The following is a 20,559-nucleotide window of genomic DNA, read 5'->3' as shown; positions in this document are numbered from 1 at the left end:
TTGATCTTTGTTTAAAAAAAATACCCATCTCACTAGAAGATACAAAGCAAATGTACTCCCTGGTACTGTTCATTGAGCAAAGGAGACACTGTATTAAGGCTAAACATATCCGTTCAGATGAGAAATTAATAATAGTGATATAAAATTAATTTGAGAATTATTAACACTTCTATAATGATTTTGACTGATTTCTTTAAATTCTATAACTATATCTCTTAACCTACTGGTGGCTGTTTGTCTTTTATAGAGGACTTGTACCTTGGAAAAACTCTCTTGACAATTATATTTATTTCTTATTTTGATTGATTTTATAATTTGATGAAATTGTAGTCCACCAAGAGTTTTTTGATTATCAGGAATTATTTAATGGATGAGTGGGCAGATGGATGGATAGATTATTGTTTGACTGTGTACCAAAAAGTCATTTTCAACTCCTAGCGATCCCATAGATTTTCTTCAAGAAATAAAAATATGGGGACACTTGCTTGGGAAAGTCCAGTGAAAAAGATAAAGACATTATATTTTCAAATGGTCAGATCTTTCTACTTTTCCGAGTACTTAAGGTACATAATCTTGTAAAACTATGGATTATTATACAAACAAGATTCTTGGAGGTTTCTGCTAATCTTGCTACCTGTCTACAGAATCCAGAGCTGTATACCCAAAATGTCAGATAGGAGGAACAATGGAAGAAGATTATCCTCGGGCTCTGCAGGAGAATTTCTTACATGAATCTGGAGTTTTTGATATCAGGCAAAATCAACAGTAGGTGCAGAGGCAGTGTGTTTCTGACTATGACTTTTCAAAAGATAAATAGTGGTCTTTTGCTCAGTATAAGACCTCCTACTAACTAGCTAGATAAGACAATGCTAGATTTAAAAATATTCTTGATCCTGAGGTTAGTGAAAAATAAATAGTTGTGAGTAGATGTTTCTGACAGATGTTGGTGATTATAATTATTCATGGTTCATGGTATATGTGCAAGAGAAACATGTTATGTTTTTATGCATGAGAGAGAGAGAAATGCTACACTGATTAATGTATTCTCCCTTTGGTTCCCAATTTGAACATAGGAAGGAGATTAAATCTATTTTATTTGATTCTTTCGGGACTCCAATGCTTGACAACTTAAGTTTGGATAGTACTCAGTTTTATTTCACATATTCAGGGGCTAGAAATTACATTGATGTGGAAACTTTTCTTGGGGATATCTGTTTCCAGATGATGTATACTTGGGTTAGATACAATTTATTTTTGTCCTTGCATTTTCCTCTCAATTAGCTACAGGCATCGGTTGCTGATGATAGAGATACAAACATTCAAAATATCGGGAGGGACCCAGATGAGGGAAACTTACTTTGTGTCTGGAGAAACAACACAGCTGTCTATATAATTGAACAACTTTATTTGCTGGTTAAATAAAGCTGGTTATGGGATATTAGCTCTTTTGTGTTCTGCAGCTTGGGTTCTGTGAAATTACCAAAAGAATAAAAAGTAAAGTCCTCCCCCAAACTGAGTTTGGTTTCTGGTGTCTATATATAGAGATTTATATGATCTTTTTGCAGTGGTGGGTTTCAAATTTTTTTTTACTACCGGTTCTGTGGGTGTGGCTTGGTGGGCGTGGCAGGGGAAGGATACTGTAAAATCTCTGTTAAGGATATTGTTGTTGTGTTACCAACCAGCAGAGTAAATGCACAAGGAAACGTTGCTGAGAGCAATGAATAAGAGATATGCAAACTGGTTTATCAAAAGCTTACTTTATAGTAGAAAAACAGTCTCATAGTCTTTAAACAAATTCCAAGTCTTTGCCAGTTAAATCAGTCCAGTAGTTACAGAATCTTCTCACCAAGCAAACATTAGTTGGTTAGAATAACAAACTCACTCTGGTTCACAAACCATGATGGTTGCAGATCCATCAAACGATGATTACAGATAACAACTCCTCTCAATAGTAGCTTATCATAGCAGCTTCATCATCAATGGCAGCATATCATAGCAGCTTCATCATCGATGGCAGCATATCATAGCAGAACTGAACATGTTACAATACCTTGCTTAAATACTCTCACAACCAGTCATTACCTAATTACAGCATGACTCAGCATTAAAGTCACATAATACATTTTCAGATTAAAGTTACAGTACACATATATTACCTGGACAACTGTTAGGCTCAAACCATATCCTAACATGCTCTCCTTTGGACATGTCAATATATACAGTTTAGATTCTTAATCCATAGCTTTCACAACATGTTTTATGTTTTATAGCACCTTGCGCTTTGGTAAAATTATCAGCTATATTGTCTTCCGACATACAATATTCCAACTTAACCATGTTGCTTTGGATACACTGACAAACATTCAGATACCTAATGTCAGTATACTTAGATCTAGTTTTAACTGCTAAATTTGAGGCCATTTTAATAGCAGCTTGGTTGTCCTCATGTATTACAAGTACACATATATTACCTGGACAACTGTTAGGCTCAAACCATATCCTAACAATCTCCATTGCCACCCCAATCCAGGGGAAGGTTACTGCAAAATCCCCATTTCTTCCCGATCAGCTGGGATTTGGGAGGCAGAGAATAGATGGGGGCGGGGCCAGTCAGAATTTTTACTACCAGAAACTACTCTGGTGGTAGTACTCTGAGAGTAGTAGTAAACTACTGAGAGTAGTTTACTCTCAGAACTACTCAAAATTTCCGCTACTGGTTCTCCAAAACTGGTCAGAACCTGCTGAAACTCACCTCTGACTTTTTGGCAACAATATGGAAATGATTTCTAATTGCCTTCTTCTGATATATTTTTCAACTTTGCAGGCTAGGCATTTGGGATTTCCTGGTACTGTTCCAAGTTGATTCAAGCTTATTTAATTTGATATCAACCCAGCTAGGCGAGATGCTGTGACATAATAATCTCTACTGGAGTACAAACATCTTTCTGTGCTGCCATGGTCCTCCTATAATTATAATCTTTCATTATAATTTTGGGACTTCTAGAAACAAGTACAGGTAGTCCTCACTTAATAATCTCAATTAGGACTGTCAACTCTGTCACTAAATGACACAACAGTTAAGTGAGACAACACAAGACAGTGACAGACATACAGTCTCATTTCTGCCTTGGTCATTAAGTGAATAACTGTGGATTATTGAGACATCATCACAGGAGTGCAACTTGTGATTTTACTGTCTTCATTGACTCTCATTGAAGCATGCAAATGACAAACATGAGACACAGGAACGGTTATAAACACCTATTGGTTGTGAAGTCCTGAATCTCGATTACATGACGATAAGTGTGAGCACCAGTTGCAAAGTTATTTTTTCAGCACCATTGTAACTTTAACTTGCTAAACAGGGCAGTTTTTAACTACAGACTACCTTTTACATTCATGGAACCTTTAGAAATTATGTCATTGACTTGCTCCATAATTCAATATTTCTTTAAGATGCCCAGAATGTTAGTAGTGTTTAGTGGTAATCTGAAGACTTTGAATTTTATAGACATGTTGTTTAATCATTATCCCATTGATTTAGTATTGACCTCTTATGCCAAAAAGTGGAATATAAATGTTTAAAAGGAGCCTATTAAACCTTCTCCCAATTTCCTTTACTGACAAACTTGTGTGCAATATTTTAGAAAATAATGAATGAACAAATAAATAAATGGTTGTAGATTAGATCTAAACTCTCTTGGCATATGCTGATGTGGTGTTTTATGATTGTTTGCCTTATTGGCAATGTTTCTCCTATGCACCAAATCTATGCCGCCTCAATTTTTATAGGCCTATATTTGTTTTTCTGCACCTGTGTCCTGTTTCCATAACAGTTAAAAAAAGAGACTGTTGACAAGAATTACATTCTTTCCCCTTCCGTTGAGCATTTGTTGCGTTGTTGCCCAGAATCTTCTTTTATTTTTGTTAATTTTATTTTGTGAGATTTATGTGTGAGCCAATAATGAATCACCTAGCCTATATAGCTTTTTGTCCACTTTTCTTAAAATTAAATTAGAATAAAATAAATTGAAGCATCAATACTACTGACAGAAGGAATACAGTATTTGTATGTAGAATTCTTGTGGTAAAAGAAAACTTTACATTATTGTAGGGAAATGTCTACAGCTGAGAAAGTCTTGCATATATTGGATATGTGGGAGAACTAAGACTGTTCCCTGTTATTGTAAAGGGGAAATAACTCAGTAATCAGTGAGACAAAATAAGAGGAAGGACACTTAGGAATAGGAATTTAAGGAGCATAAGGATGCCAGGTCAGAACAACTGACTTCTCGAAGCCCTAAAAATTCCTTTCTCAGAAAAATTCCTAGATCCCATCCACAACCTCTTGTTTGTTAAACACTTCGTTTAGGTGTGTCCTTGCCATCCAGATGGTCAGATTCCGAAAGATCTCCTGTATGGAGAATTAGTGCAGGGAAAGCGCCTCAGAGGGAGACCACAGCTGTGATACAAGGATATCTGCAAGTCTCCGGAATATCTGAATAAGGATATCTGAGTCTCCGGAAAAGAGTGGCATTTTTTTTTTTTAAATTTGATTTATATGCCGCCCTTCTCCGGAGACTCAGGGCGGCTTACAATGCGTTAAGCAATAGCCTTCATTCTTTTGTATATTTTATACAAAGTCAGCTTATTGTCCCCACAATCTGGGTCCTCAATTTACCTACCTTAGAAAGGATGGAAGGCTGAGTCAACCTTGAGCCTTGGAGAGATTCGAACCAGCAGTAAATTGCAGGCAGCTGTGTTAATAACAGGGTGCGTAGACCACTGTACTATCAAGGCTCTTTTTATAAATCGAATCAATCAATCAATCAATAAGAAAGAAAGGAAGGAAGGAAGGAAGGGAGGGAGGGAGGGAGGAAGGTCCTGATAATGGACATTAACAACTGGGAAACTTTGACCTCCGACGTTCAGCTTGGAGGCTAAAAACACAGCATGGCCTTCTCCAATTCGAAGAGACACTTGTTCGGCAGGCTGAGGCAAAGAGGCAGTTCCGGAACCAGCGAAATCTGGGGGCTGGGCAGGGGACAGAATGTATCTACCCTCAGTGTGGAAGGGACTGCCACCCTCGAATTGGCCTTTATAGTCACACTAGATGCTGTTTTAGGACCTCCTTCCAGAGCAGGATACCATAGTCTCTTGAGACTGAAGGATGCCAATGAGATGCCATCCAGAGTGATTGTGGAACTGCTGCCTTGTGATGTTTTGTAAATGTAGTTTGGAACTGGAGAGAAATATTCAGAACAGGAAAGCTAACAGAAGCAGGTACAAGCTAAATTAACATTACACAAATGCTTGGTATATTTTAAAGATTTATTTGCTAGAAGAGTTCTAAATTAATTATGTTTCAGTTTCAGACAAAAGGTAAAGGCACCCTTGAGTCCAGGTCTGCTCCTGTTAATGACTGCATTTGTACTGTTTTCTTAGCAGTATTGCAGAAGTGGTATATTATTGCCATCGTCTGTGATTGATTATTGACTGATATCCATTCAATAGCCTTGGAACACCTAGGCCAGGAGTGGGGAACAATGGCCCTTTTATGACTTGTGGACTTCAACTCCCAGAATTCCTGAGCCAGCCATGATGGTCATAGCTCCCCACCTCTGACTTAGGCAATCTTCCATCCAACTATTAACCAGGGCTGACTCTATTTAGTATTTGAGAACAGCTAAGGTTGATTAAATGCTACCATACCATACGGGCCTCGCTATTGCATTACTATATTTTTGTGCGAAGCCACAAAAACTCAAGTTCATGAATTTAATAACATTTCCAATTGCTGGAAAATTTAATAGGCAAATAATCTGTGCAAATATTGTGTGTAGTTTCTTGAAGGTAGTAGAGTAACATGCTAAAACAAACTTTTAGAAGGAATATATGAAATAAACTAAACACAGGCTTAGAAACCAGAGTTAGAACCCAACCAGAGTTAAGTAGACCTTTCTTGATGAATATATTGACAATAATCAGAATTGCTTTTTAAAAAAATCAGAAGTAATGCAGTTCACGGACTGAAGTAGCTTACTAAGGTTGGGCAGGTTACTTTAATGGGGGAAAAAAACTTGGATGTATGCACTAGGCCTAGGAAAAATGGCTGAAGTGATGGAATACTGGCTGAAATGTATAATTTTTCAGACCATCAGAAATAATTATCTCTTTTTCAAATGTAGAATGCAAGTTTTATCATAGTTGGTGATGAAGCTATAAAGCTATCAAATAAAGGAGACTATTTGTAGCTCAAGGTTGATCTGAGGGGTCCTTGGTGCTCTCTGAGCTTGTTTTGTTTTCTTGCAGAGGTTTCATTTCCCAAACTAGGTAACATCAGTACTAGTAAGGTAAGGTGACCAGACGTCCCGCTTTTGACGGGACAGTCCCGATTTTTAGCAATTTGTCCCGCGTCCTGCGGCATTTTAAAAAAGTCCCGATTTTTCATTCTGCCTCCTGAGTCCCGGCTGCCTCCTGAGTCCCAGCTGATGGCTAGAGGGGAAAAAACTGTTTAAACTCTTGCCGCAGGGCTTCAAAGGGCCGCCCTACAGGTGATCAGTGTAAAGAGTTCCTGGAGCAGATTTTTTTTTCCCCCCTAGCTATGCTGAAGAAGCGAAAGCGAAAGCGAAAGCAGGGTCTTTTCTGCAACGTGACAAAATGAGGCAGAGAGAGATTTCTTTTTCTTTTTCCTCACCAAAAAAGGTAGGTGCAAAACTGCAAACAATGGGAAATTGAGGAGGAGAGTTCAAGATTTTAAAACACAAAAGAAAAAAAGCTCTATTTAACTAGGGAATTGTAATAATTGAGATACTATTAATTGTATATTGTGTTGAAAGCAGAAATGGTTAAGTTGTGGTTTGGAGGAATATATGGGGGAAATTATTTGGTTTATTATTATTGGTAAATATAATTAATTGATTTGTAAGAAATTGGATTGCATGGAAATAATTGGAATATTCATGTTCATATTGATATACAAAAAAGATAGTTATATAACTAATTGATTTATATTAAAATGTTGAATTTGTATTAAACAACTGTATTACATAATTACATAATTAACCAATGTGAGGATGGATATAAAAATAGATGATAATGCGAAGGGGTATAATATAGAATAGAAGGGAAAAATTGAATTTGATTAAGATTAGAGATGAGGATGAAGGGTAATATTGTTTTTTTTAAAAAAATAGATGAGGAATAAATATGGCAAAAAGGAAATATAGAAATTGTAAATTTAATTGAAATGACTAAACACTGTTTAAATTTGTGAACCGGCCAAATACTCTGTTCAAAGAAAATACATTGTATGTTTGTTTGTGTGTTTCTAATTATTGCTATTTATTCATATTTGTTCTCTTTTATTCTTTAAAGTTTAACAATTCATTCTTTATCTTAATATCTTTATATTTGTTTGGGGTTGCCTTTCTTCCCTTTCATCTTTTTTATTGTACAGCAATCTTTCTCCTCAAACCTACCACCTCTCTCTTTTCTTTCCTTCCTCTCTTACCCTCACTCCTACTCTAATTTCTCTTCCCTTCCTTCATCCTCTCTATTGCTGTATCTTTTTATGCATATGGACTACTCAGAGGGCTGAAAAAGTTATTTTTGACTGGTCCTCACACTTTTGACCAGTCCTCAAACTTACGACTGTCCTCACATTTTACATTTTTGCCCTATCTTGTTATCATGGTGAAGAGAAGCAGTTGTGAAATGAGTGACATGGTTGTTAAGAATGCTGCACGGGCATAAATGTGAGGATGATCATAAGTGTGAGGACCAGTCAAAAGTGCGAGGACCTGTCAGAAATGACTTTTTTCAGCCCTCTGAGTAGTCCCTATACACATAGCCATGGCCACCCGGTTACATGACCAGCTAGTCACACCCACCCAGTCACATGACCTCCAAGCCACACCCACAAAATAAGCCACGCCTACAATGGTGTCCCTCTTTACCAATGTTAAAATCTGGTCACCTTATAGTAAGGAGACAACTAGCACTGATTATGTCACCTAGTTGGGTAATGAAATGTCTGCAAGAAAACAAGCAAGCTCAAAGAGCAGCAAGGACCCCCTCAAAGTTATCAAAATCTATGCACACATAACATTATACAGTCACATTGGCAGAAAACAATTTATGCTGGCCGATGACCAAAATGAAGACCTAACTTGACATTTAACAAAAATAGAACATTCTAAGGTTTTATGTTACTAGTATTTAAAATGTGTTCGTGTGTTTGTGCATGCGTGTGTGTATGTACCGTGTTTTCCCGAAAATAAGACCCTGTCTTATATTTTTTTGAACCCCGAAATAAGCGCTTGGCCTTATTTTCGGGGAGGCCTTATTATTTTGGGGCGCGTGGAGGAAACCAGAGGAAATGGTAGGAATCGGCTGCACATGCATTTAAATATTTTCAGGGAGGGCTTATTTTCAGGGGGGGTATTTTAGTGTATGCGCTCAAAAGCCCAATTGGGCTTATTATCAGGGGATGTCTTATTTTAGGGGAAACAGGGTATTAGAAACTAAATCTTGTTAACATTATTTAAAACTATACTTTAACCTATACTTTCAAAGTAGCTCACTAAATCCAGCATTGTATTACTGACATCATGTAGTTATGCTGACTCGGTTGTATAACTTTCTTTGTCTGGCTTTACATGTGCTGTTCTGAGTCTTGTTTTTTTACTATCCTGATGTCTGTTTTTCATTTCCTGGCTCAATGTCCTTGAATAAAAGAATAAGCATATATAAGCAATGTAGACTTGCTGGCTGGGAGCTGGAGATCTTTTATCATTCACTGCAGAAACACAGCGAAGACATAGTGAGTACATTGGAAGGAGGGAAAAAAAACCTTTTTTCATGTTGACGTTATTTTTAGTTGTTTTTTTCCTTCATTCACTCCCACAAATGGCAGATTATTTAATCTTTCTTCTTAGGAAGGCCATGCTGTAAAATACAATATCACTATAGTTAATATATATAATATAAAGTAGTTAATATAACCTAATCCTTGAAATTTGCAGTGTTATTATTTTAGAATACTGTTTTAAATTTTTCCAGCTAAAAGTATTTGTGTGTTGGTTTGTGTGAGAGAGAGGGATTGGCAAATTGGCATTTTTAACATAGGGGGGATATAGGCATTTTCAAATAGTTTGTTTTGATTAAGAGATTATGATAGTGATAGTGTCTTCTTCTTATTTCGTACAAAAAGGGATGGATGTCAAAAATGCCCTTTCAGTGTAATTTGCAACCAATATCCTAGCATCAGCTTTACAGTTGTGTGGCACAGTTTTAAGGCATCGAACACCAGCTATTTTGACTGATGAATGCCGAATCAAAGTAACCAAAGTAGTTAGAAATGCTAAAATCATACTGTATTAAAGAATAATTCAGTAGCATGAAAAAAGAGAATAATGAAAATATTGGCTGGATGGATATTTTTGGAATGAATTGCGGTTCTAATTTGTTCTGTCTTATTATGAAGAATTAATCTGGGGACATCTGAGCAAATAAACGTTTGGGGAAAGCATGTTTGTGTGCATGTGTAGATTTAATACTTGTTAAATTTATATTGGGAGGAAGTTTCTTGATGGGATATTGGCAGTCTTGATATTTGAGATAAATAGATTCTGCCTCTGCTTTATACACAGTGCCTGGTCAGCAGGAGTGTTTACATGCCTGCTTCAGTTATGCTAAACAGAGTTTGCAGCAGCAAACAATTTGCTCAAAAGATTGGCTAAGTAAATGACTTCTATGCAGGTGGCCCTCTAATTACAATCACAATTGAGCCCAAAATTTCTGTTGTTAAGGGAGACATTTGTTAAATGAGTTTTGCCCTGTTTTATGACCTTTATTGCCACAGTTGTTAAGTGAATCATTGCAGTTGATAAGTTAGTAATCCAGTTGTTAAGTGAATTTGTTTCCCCATTGAGTTTGCTTGTCAGAAGGTTGCAAAATGGGATCATGTGACCTTGGGACACTGCAACTGTCATAACTATGAGTCAGTTGTCAAGCTTCTGAATTTTGATCACATGAATATAGGGATGCTGCAAAGGTCGTAACTGTGAAAACGGTCATAACTCACATTTTTCAGTGCTGTTGTAACTTTGAACAGTCACTAAATGAACTGTTGTAAGTTGAGGACAACCTGTATTTGACTTCTCAGACTTCTGAGTGGAATATATGTTCCCAGTCTCTTTGTAAAATGTTGTTGTTCAGTTCTGATAACTGATAATCGTTGAAGTATCCTTAATTAAATGCAGTGGAGAGTAAGATTTGATTAATCTTCTGTTACATATTATTTGAAACTTTTGGAATTTGCTGTCAGGAATCCCCAGAGCTGTGAACTCAAGAGTACACCATGGGAAAGAATTAAAGGACAGTCAGTTCTGAAAGAGCACTGTTCCCTTTATTTTTGGAAATAAGGTTGGTTGTCTGCTGTGAAGTAGGATTGGGGGAAGACAGAGACAAAAAAAGCACATGTATCCAAATTGGGTTTGTCAACTTTTATGATTTAGTACCTCATATCTTATTATAATGTAGGAATGTGATGCTATGTCTTACGATCAAGATCTTTATTATACCATCATCCTTATTGACTTCTATCTCCTTTATTTCACCATTCAATCCATCACCATCATTATCATCATCATCATCATCATCATCATCAAATCTATCAATCTTTACTCAGTCACAGACCGGCAAACATCATTAAATTCTGCACAGGAAGCAATGAGAGCATTGAATGTGATGCTAGAGCTTTGTTCAAGAGCTACTGCTGAGTTTTTCTTCTCATTGACTCAGTGCTCTTTCCCTGAACACAGGATACCATATTTATGACAGGAAGTAGGAGAAATAGCTCAAGATGGTATAGCATTAAGAAGAAAAGAGAAGGGAAAACAGATGGCTTTTAAAATTATCCAGAAGTAAGAAGTAGGAATTGCAAACTTAGTCATAGCTCTTTTGTATTTTGCAACTGGGAGGGGGAACGTTTCAGTCTGGTGACATACAACAGACGTAGCTGGGTACAATCCTTCATGTAACCTTTCCTAATTTGGACAACCTGCAGATTTCAACTCTTAATATCCTCAACAAGGATCATGTTATCTGGTGAATTCTGGAAGGTGAAGTCATATATCAGGAAGACACCATCTTGAGAAGGACTGCTCTAATTCAGCCATAGCATCTATTTCCTGCAGAGAGAAATTGAATTAGGGTTCATTAGGCAGTAGGGCTTCCACATGCTTCAGATTCAAAGGAAAACAATTGGAGTAATACAGGGGTGGGTTCTACTTACCTTTACTACCGGTTCGCATCAGAAGCGCGCATGTGCATGCGCAGATCACCTATGATGGCGTTCAGGTTGGTGGGCAGAGCCTCCCGCCGGTTTTACTACGAACTGGTCTGAACCGGGGGCAACCCATCACTGGAGTAATACCTGTCAGCAGCTTCTTCAAACAGCTGTTGATTTTTCCTAGGACCACACAAGTGCCTTCTATGGCTGTAGTACAGAGGGGAGGGAATAGGGGAGGAATTGATTTAAGGAGTTGCCCATACACTTCCCAAAGCACCTTTTTTCCTTTAAGTTAAAAGTACTCCACAGTGCTATTTTGCAGTCAGGCAAACATGCTGAGTTGAATATAGATCTGATGTATCTTGGAGAGGCATCACACACTAGTAAAGCATACTCTTCTGATACAGAAGGTCTGAAGTTGAATCCCTGGCATCTTCCAAGTAGGGCTGGAAGAATTGATACCTGTAACCCTACCATGCTACAGGTAGTTACTATATCTTTAAAATGAGGATCAAAATCTGACTTTGTGTGGCTTTCTGCATTCTTAGTGTTTTTAGTAGGCATGTGGTAATTTTCTGCCTTGCTATGTTCTCCAGGTATGCTGCTCCATTGTCGCAGGGCATTCTGCCCAGCTTAGAAAGTTTTAGAGGGTTTTGTCCACGTGCTGCAATTTATTTTTGATTTAAAGCAGGAAGAGAAGCAAGAGGCTGTACAGTACTGTATTGCAAAATTCCAGCCTTCTGTAAAATTTCTAGTGCAAGATTAAATTGATGTAGAAATGGGATTCCTCTGGGAATGAAGATAAAAGTGTTGTTTCCTTTCCCTGGTAATACAGTATAAACTTGTTTTTTAAAAATATAAAGTTTGAGAAATGTATTCATTGACCATTTTCTTCCAAATAGGGTTTGGGTCTAACTATGGTTTTATGGAACTAATATGAGAAATAAAGAAGGTTAAAGAGGGAAGAGTTTGTAACCAGGGTATAATGTAGATCAGGGGTGTCAAACTCACGTTGTCACGGCAGGGTCACGTGATGTATCGGGAGTTTTCCCCTTCGCCAAACTGGGTATGGGTGTGGCCAGCACGTGACGCATCTGGCCCATGGGCCTCGAGTTTGACAGCCCTGGTGTAGATTAAACTAGACTTTCTCAACAAATCTTGTTATTATGATAGTAGATTGGATAGGTATCAAGAGCTTATCTTTAAAACGCCTTAATGACCTTTCTTTAATTTCAGTTCTGTACAGAGATTTTGCTTTTTTCTTTTGAAGGAAGCTTTTTTCATGCTACTGTGACTCTTGAAAGAAATATCCTGGACTCAGTCCACTTTAAAGTAATAAATGCTATAAGAGTTTGTCTTAAAATTTGCTCTGAGTAAAGGTAGTAAATTATTCTGGATTGCTTTTGTTCTGACCTGCCAGGAATAGAGGAATAACTAAAACAAGTGATTCTATATCATGCCTGAAACTTGGCATGTGCATGGAGATAAGTTTGTCTCCAGGCATTTTCTTTATTGGAAGAATAAAGAATGTACAGGAATGTGTGGAAATAAGGTCCCTGATTTACTCATTTCCAAGATTTGGAGATACCGTTATCTGGAAAATATGTTGGTGCATTCCAGCTTTTATTGCCAAAAGCAATATGTCTTTATTGATATTTATTGTTACTCTTACACTGATAGCAATGTCTAAAAGTATTCATTCATTTCATGTATGGTGAAAAAAGGTGATAGAAAATATGGTTGTGCCGCAGCACCAGAGGGCCAAGGATGAAACAGATTATCTGGAACCCTTTCAGTCGGGTTTCAGATCATTTTTTATGGGAAAAAACATCTTTGGTAGATAAACTCTGGGAAGAGCAGGATGGGGTAGTGCATTCTTCTTAGCTCTTATTGACCTCTTGGTAGTTTTTTATATCATTGACCACTATATCTGTTGGGGCCAGCTGTAAGATTTGGGACTGGGTGGCCAGTTTTGTGCTGGTTTGGTTCCTTTCTCCAAGGCTGGTCCCAATTGGTGGTGTTAGGGAGCAAGAAGTCCACCCCGTGATCACTGCTTTGTGATGTACCACAGGGCTCGGTACTTTCTCTTTTTGCTCCTTTTTAACATCTACATAAAGCTACTAGATGAGATCATCTGACAACACAGAAGGAGGTATCATCAATATGTTGATGATACTCAACTCTACATCTCCATCTCAGGTGATTCAAGTGTTGCTGTGGCTGCCTTTTCGCTGTGCCTGGAGACTGTGTGGATGGGGGACAACAGGCTTCAGCTGAGCCCTGGGAAGATGGAGTGGTTGTGGATCCATGGAGTTTATCATCTTTGGTCTTGGATGGGATTGCACTACCCCAGACAGACCCTATGCCAACCTGGAGTTTCTCCTAGACTCACAACTCCTGCTCAAAGAGCAGGTGGCAGTCATGTCTTAAGTGAAGGCTTAGGAGAACCTTCACTTAATTTTGTGTTGTGTGTCAGTTGCGCCATTTCTTAGATCATGAGGCCCTGCACTTAGTCATTCATGTCTTGGTCATCTCTTGTTGGATTATTGTAAAGAACTCTCCATGGGGCTATCCTTGAAGCTACAGCTGGTATACAGTGCAGCTGTGCAGACACTTCTGGAGGCTTCTGGGGTGGTGCATATAATACCGATGTTATATGAGCTGCACTGGTTGCTGTTTGCTTCCAGGACCAATTCAAGATGTTGGTTATTACCTAGAAAACCTTTTGTGGCAGTGGACCGAATAATTTGAGGAATGAACTTGTCCCAGTGGGTTTGGCCCATTCCATCCAGTCAAGGAATTGAGTTATTGGGGTTGAGGAGAAGAGCTTTGTCTGCCATGGCTCCTGCCCTCTGGAACATCTTGCAGCCAGAGGTGAGAATCATTTCCAGACTTCTGGAAGGTCCTTAAAACCAGGCTGTGCCAGTGGACTTGGGGCCCGGATGGTGGATTGCTATGCTAGAGGGGAGTTGGTTGAGTAAGAGACCAAAACCCACCCCTTACCGTCTGTGATCTTGTTTTTCAACCTTTATTTTAATGGTTAATTTTAATGCTTTTAATTTTTTTTATGTTTACGTTTTTATGCCATTGTAAGCTGCCCAGAGTCACTTTGGATAGTGAGATTATTTTTTGGGGGGGGGGATATAAATTTTGTAAATAATTAAATGTAATTCTTCACTTTGTTTCTCCCATTCTTTGTTTTGCTCTATTTACCTAAAAACCACATTGTTTCCTATTTACCAAGAGATGATTGCTTTCAACCAGATATGTGTGAAATAATTCCTTTTAAAACATATTGAGAAGTATATGTATACAACTCACATTTTAGAACTCCAAGTTCACTATATTCAAATGTATTTATGTGTTTAGGTGGAAAAACATTAATGGAACTCTTTGCAAGGTATATACTACTATGTCACAATACAGAATACAATATAATACAATTTATTTTTTTCATAGAAATAACATGGATAATGAGTAAGAATAAATATAAGTAAATGTAAGAACAAATCCATTTAAAAACTTTTTAAAATCAGTAAATATAGAATAAAACAAAGAAAAGGGAAAATAAGTAGTACCACAATTATCAAGTTCAAACTTTAAGAGCAGAAAGCAATGGAACAAGAGCATGTCATTAAAATATGCCCTACTGTATTCACATTATAATGTTAGATACAAATATGTAAGTTATGACTTGCATCACAAAATCTGTGAACAGCATCCACCATCTGACATTTATTTATGCACTTCTTAATCAAAATATGTAATTCTGCAAGCAGTTAGCTTAAGTCAGAACTTTGTATGTCTTTGCCTGCTGGCAGAAAAAAACAGGAAGAATAGAATCAGCTTAATCTCCCTTGAAGAGCTGTAAGCATACTAAAAATATTCTTTCATGGTCCAGCTCATTCATTTGTAAGTGGGATAGAGAAGCTAGTAGTCAAAAATGTTGGGAAGGTACCAGCTGAAATCAAAAAATATTTCAAAAACCATTTTTTTCACAGCAACCTGTAGTAGAACAGTTTTAAGAAAGATAAAGTATCCCTTGATTCATGTAGCTTTCTTGGGAATAATGTGGAAGTAGTAGTACCAACATGATGTATTTAATGAAGTGTCATCACAACCAAGCACAAGAATTCCAGGAAAGATCAACGTTGAGTTACTAATTTTAGCTGTGCAAATTTTTCCAAGCCATACAGATTTAGGACTAAATGAAAGACTACACAGAGCCTGGAAACCTGGGTGTTCAAAAAGCTGTATAATCCCATCCAAGGCAGGTTGGATTCTAATTGTCTAATCTTAGCAATTGTCAATTAGGAATACTTTTGTCATCTTTGCACTGTTCCTCTCAATTAGTTTGATAACAGCATCATGCACTGCTTTAAACTGGAATATTTTTTAAAAAATTTAGATGGAAAAGAGTTAGGTGTCATTAGGCAGTAAACAAACCCTAAGATTACATTTATCCTCCCCCCCCCCAACAATGTATATATTAAATAGCATATGCATGATAGAAATCCCTTCAGTGGGTTGGTACCCACTGAAGGGAACCCAACTGTGGTTGTTGGCAACCACAAAAACCATGGGACTACCCTTGGAACAGGGCATATGGAAGAAAAATAGAATAATCTGGAATTCTGGAGAATTTTTTTTGCATACCACACTCCCCCTCCCCCTTTTTTGCTTTAATTAGAGAGAAATGCCATCGAGAAGGATATAAAACATTATTACCCAATGTTTATTTTCAACTTGTTGAAATGTTAACGATAAAAGATACGACAGTAATCAAGGAATTTTTTTCTCCTTTCCCTAACAGAGATCTTCGGTTCAATCGAATTAAAGAAATCCAGCCTGGTGCATTTAGAAGGCTTAAAAATTTGAACACATTGTAAGTTTATCTTTCTTACAACTTTTTTTTCCTTTTGTAAACTGTTAACCATTTTTATTTGTATTTTGTCTCATTAAGACTAGTAAGACTTGTTTCATGTACATTCAGTTTTCCTTATTTTGATTTCTGACTAGAGTTTTAAATATTTTAAATTTAGTCAGTGTTTTGTGGAATCCACATGAAAGAACATAAGAAATCTAGTTATCTGTAATTTTTGTTGACTTCCATATAAATTTATCTAATTTCCAATCATGTAAAAGAATTGACAGCCACTGGTCCACAACAGATATTCTAGGGATCCACCAAAATCTATCCATCTCTTGGCACTTTTACCTAAACCAAAAAGTGCAATATATTTTTTGAATATTTTGAATTTTTGAAAATATTAATGCAGTGTTTCCACATAGGCCTTTCTAAAGATAGCAGAAATAGTGTATATTCTCATTCCTACTGTTAGTTCCCCAAAGACTTATCAGAACTTGCTCATCTAATTCATAGTACAGGTAGTCCTCGACTTCCAAACTTCATTTAGTGACCGTTTGAAGTTACAATGACACTAAAAAAAGTGACATGACCATTTTTCACACTTACAACCATTGCAGCATCCCCATGGTCATGTGGTCAAAATTCAGATGCTTGGCAACTGACTCATATTTATGAGGGTTGCAGTGTCTTGGAGATCATGTGATCACCTTTTGTAAACTTCTGACAAGCAAAGTCAATGAGAAATACCAGATTCACTTAACAATGGTGTTAACTGATTTAAGAACCACAATGATTCACTTAACAGCTGTGGCAAGAAAGGTCATGCAATGGGGCAAAAGTCACTCAACAATGTCTCACTTAGCAACAGAAAATTGGGCTCAATTGTAGCCATAAATCAAGGACTACTGTATTGATAGATTTTATTTCAGCTTTCCCTATCTGGTGTTCTCCAGATTTGTTGGGGCAGCAATTATTTGAAGTCCAAGCCACCATATGCATTACATTACAGCTACAGTAGGCAATATTAATAGAAAACACAATGGCCAAAATAGAAAGCATACTTAAGTTAGGCTAACCAAATTGTTACTAATAAGTGAGCAAGCTTTTCAATTTTCCGATATTCCCATCAGATGATAATATTCAGAGAGCAATAGTAGTAATTTTGCCATGGAATGTAACAGCATACTCTAGTTATCTTTCTGAAAAAGAGGTGTTGAGATTGATATTTTAGAATAAAGTATCTGGTCCATACTTCTTTTTTTTCAATAAATCATTTAAAGAAAACTCTGTTATTGTTATTTTGTAATTAATTATTGCAGTTCTTCAGTGGAAAAAAAATACCTCTTTTTGTTTTATATCCTAGACTCCTCAACAATAATCACATTAAAAGAATACCAACTGAAGCGTTTGAAGACCTTGAAAATCTAAAATATCTGTAAGTGCAAACATATTCTCAGAGATATATTGATTTAAATTGTGTTGTGCACTAGGTCTGTGCATGTTGACTATTGTTTGCTTAATCAAGGATTCTTTGGTTTCTTTTAAGCCTCCTTCTTGTCTTTGCTGTAGCCAGAAGTACTACAGACGGCAACCTCTTCTTAGCACTTATAAACGTTTTCCCAAGCTGCAGAAAGCTTCTTTGTAAGAGCTGTGTACATCCAGAAGTCTCTTGGCTTTTGAAACTTATTGGGATGTTGAGGAAGGTTTGCAAAGCAATACCTCTTCACTTTTAGATGTACCATCTATGCTGTTTTGTGAATTAGCTTCAAGGCAAAAGTTCACTCATATCTTCACTAAAGCAAAATGCACTTCAGAATTTCCACAGACCAATTACACAGTGTGAAAACCCCAAAGAGCTTTAGATGTCAAAAAAGGGCTAGGATTATTGTAGATTTTTCTTAACTTTTCTGCGGATTTTTCTATTAATAAAGATAATATTTAGTCTTATTTCTTAAGGACTTAATGTTTGTAGCATAGTATTTTCAAAGCATAGTAAAAGCTTAATTTACAATCATAGTAAAAAGTAATAGCTAAGTGTACATCATGAGAAAGGCAGGGCTAGATGAATCAAAAGTTGGAATTAAGATTGTCGGGAGAAATATCAACAGCCTCATATATGCAGATGATACCACTCTAATGTCAGAAAGTGAAGAGGAACTAAAGAGCCTCTTGATGCGGGTGAAGAAGGAGAGTGCAAAAGTTGGCTTGAAACTCAACATTAAGAAAATGTTGATCATGGCATCTGCCCCTCTCAATTCTTGGAAAATAGATGGGGAAGAAATGGAGGTAGTGACAGATTTTATTTTCCTGGGCTCCAAGATCACCACAGATGGGGACTGCAGCCAAGAAATTAAAAGACACTTGTTCCTGGGGAGGAAAGCTATGGCAAATCTAGATAGTTTACTAAAAAGCTGAGACATCACCTTGCCAACAAAAGTACATATAGTCAAGGCTATGGTTTTCCCAGTTGCAATGTATGGCTGTGAAAGTTGGACCATAAGAAAGGCTGAGCACCAAAGAATTAAGGCCTTTGAACTATGGTGCTGGAGAAGACTCCTGCAAGTCCCTTGGACTGCAAGGTGATCAAACCGGTCAGTCCTAGAGATCAATCCTGACTGCTCTTTAGAAGGCCAGATCCTGAAGATGAAACTCAAAATACTTTGGCAACCTAATGAGAAGGAAGGACTCACTGGAGAAGAACCTAATGCTGGGAATTATTGAGGTCAAAAGAAGAATGGGATGGCAGAGAACAAGGTGGCTCGATGGAGTCACTGAAGGAGTAGGTGTGAGCTTAAATGGACTCCAGAGGATGGTAGAGGACAGGAAGGCCTGGAGGAACGTTGTCCATGGGGTCATGATGGGTCAGACATGACTTCACAACTAACAACAACAACATCATATTAATATTAATGTTACGATATCATAGCAACCTCAAACTATGTTATGTGGATTTCTGAGTTTTCCATTTATGGTTTTTCAGTTAGGGTATGAGAGTAGTTCATTCTCCTTCAATGATAACATTGCAAAGATGAAAATTAGAAATCAGCTCCATGGCCAGAATATATGAAAGAAAACGAATTTTACATTTGAATGTAAATAAAATTATTTGCATGATGAGGGACCCTAAGAAAGAAGTAAGCAGTAAATTGGATAAAACTTCCTATTAGATCTCCCTGCTCAACATGGGAGATCTGGGAATGAATTTGTTGAATGAATGTGTCTGTGGGAAGTAGATTCTTCAGAAATGAAACCTTTCCTTCCTTCTATTTTCAAAGGTGGCTTGTTTAAATATAGACTGCTTACTAACCTCCTTACACAGACACACTGATTTTGTTACCTGTACCACATTTGTCTTTCTCACTGGAATAGCTTGAAATTCCACATTTTAAAGAAACTTCTATTTGTCTTGAATTTCATTCTTCTTGAATATTTACATCTGTTGGGCTGGGGAAAAAATCATTAATATCTCAGTTTTTTATTTTCTTAATATCCTAAATCTCAAGGTGAAATATTCACTTCAGACCACTACTTTCCAACCAATTATTCCATATTAGTGAAAGAAATTTTGTGATAGCTGATCTTCCAGTTTATTGGCCTACCTGCAAAAAGGTGAATTTGTTAGCAGATCAAATCAGAAATTTACTAGCTCCTCTATATTTTCAACAGAATAATGGAAATCTCTCATTGCAGAAATTGGTAATCTGATCTAGGAAAGTATAATACTAATCTTCTGTCTAGTATGGTACTCTATGGCAAATGCATGCAATTATATAGCAATTATTTCCTTTTCCTTTTATTTTCATACAAATGTACAAAAAAATTCTGTTTGCTGTTCTCTTACTCTGAAGTGACTGGTGTACTATCATGGATATGGTTCTCAATATATTTGCATTTCGAAAGTATATTCAAAATGAGTACTTTTTACCTTTTCAACATCTGATTGAGTTGATAATGGTGTATCATACTTTCTGTGCCATCTCTTAGAAGCAGATGACCACATTTCTTCATTGGGGTGCTTCAAGTCCATTTCTGTAGAACATTAAGTGGAATGAAATGTCCCTTGGAACTCCACTCATGTATCCATTCCTATTACTTTATCTAATTTATATTTTTATAAGAAAATATAGTAAGAACTGAACTTTGATTGACAAAAAAAAACCTGTATAATGGTAAATTGGCTAGATAATTTCACAATTTGTTCAATAATCTCTTCCATAGAATGCTCAGTAATAGACCAACAGCATCTTGGAGAGAAATATCAAGTGAAGTACCATATGACTCTGTCTGGGCACTGTGCAGTTCCATACTTTTATAAATTACTTAGAGAATTTGAAACTGCTATCAAATCTCCAGAGTTAATATAGTTCCAAAGTTAGGGAGTGGTGGCTAATAC

The 20,559-nt window shown here is 36.9% G+C and overlaps 1 protein-coding gene across 1 annotated transcript in view; it reads left to right on the top strand.

Annotated features, from left to right (window-relative positions):
* Nucleotides 1-20,559, top strand: part of PXDN (peroxidasin) — an 87,550-nt gene that overhangs the window by 21,419 nt on the left and 45,572 nt on the right. Inside the window, exons 2-3 of the mRNA XM_070955067.1 lie at nucleotides 16,110-16,181; nucleotides 17,530-17,601. Of these exons, the coding sequence (XP_070811168.1) occupies nucleotides 16,110-16,181; nucleotides 17,530-17,601 (144 nt within the window). The remainder of the gene's footprint in view (nucleotides 1-16,109; nucleotides 16,182-17,529; nucleotides 17,602-20,559) is intronic.

This window comes from Pituophis catenifer, unplaced genomic scaffold (genome assembly GCF_029215685.1).
Source record: "Pituophis catenifer annectens isolate HBS135680 unplaced genomic scaffold, rPitCat1.0.hap2 SCAF_1, whole genome shotgun sequence".
In the NCBI taxonomy this organism is placed as follows: Eukaryota; Metazoa; Chordata; class Lepidosauria; order Squamata; family Colubridae; genus Pituophis; species Pituophis catenifer.
This window is presented reverse-complemented; position numbering and strand designations above follow the sequence as displayed.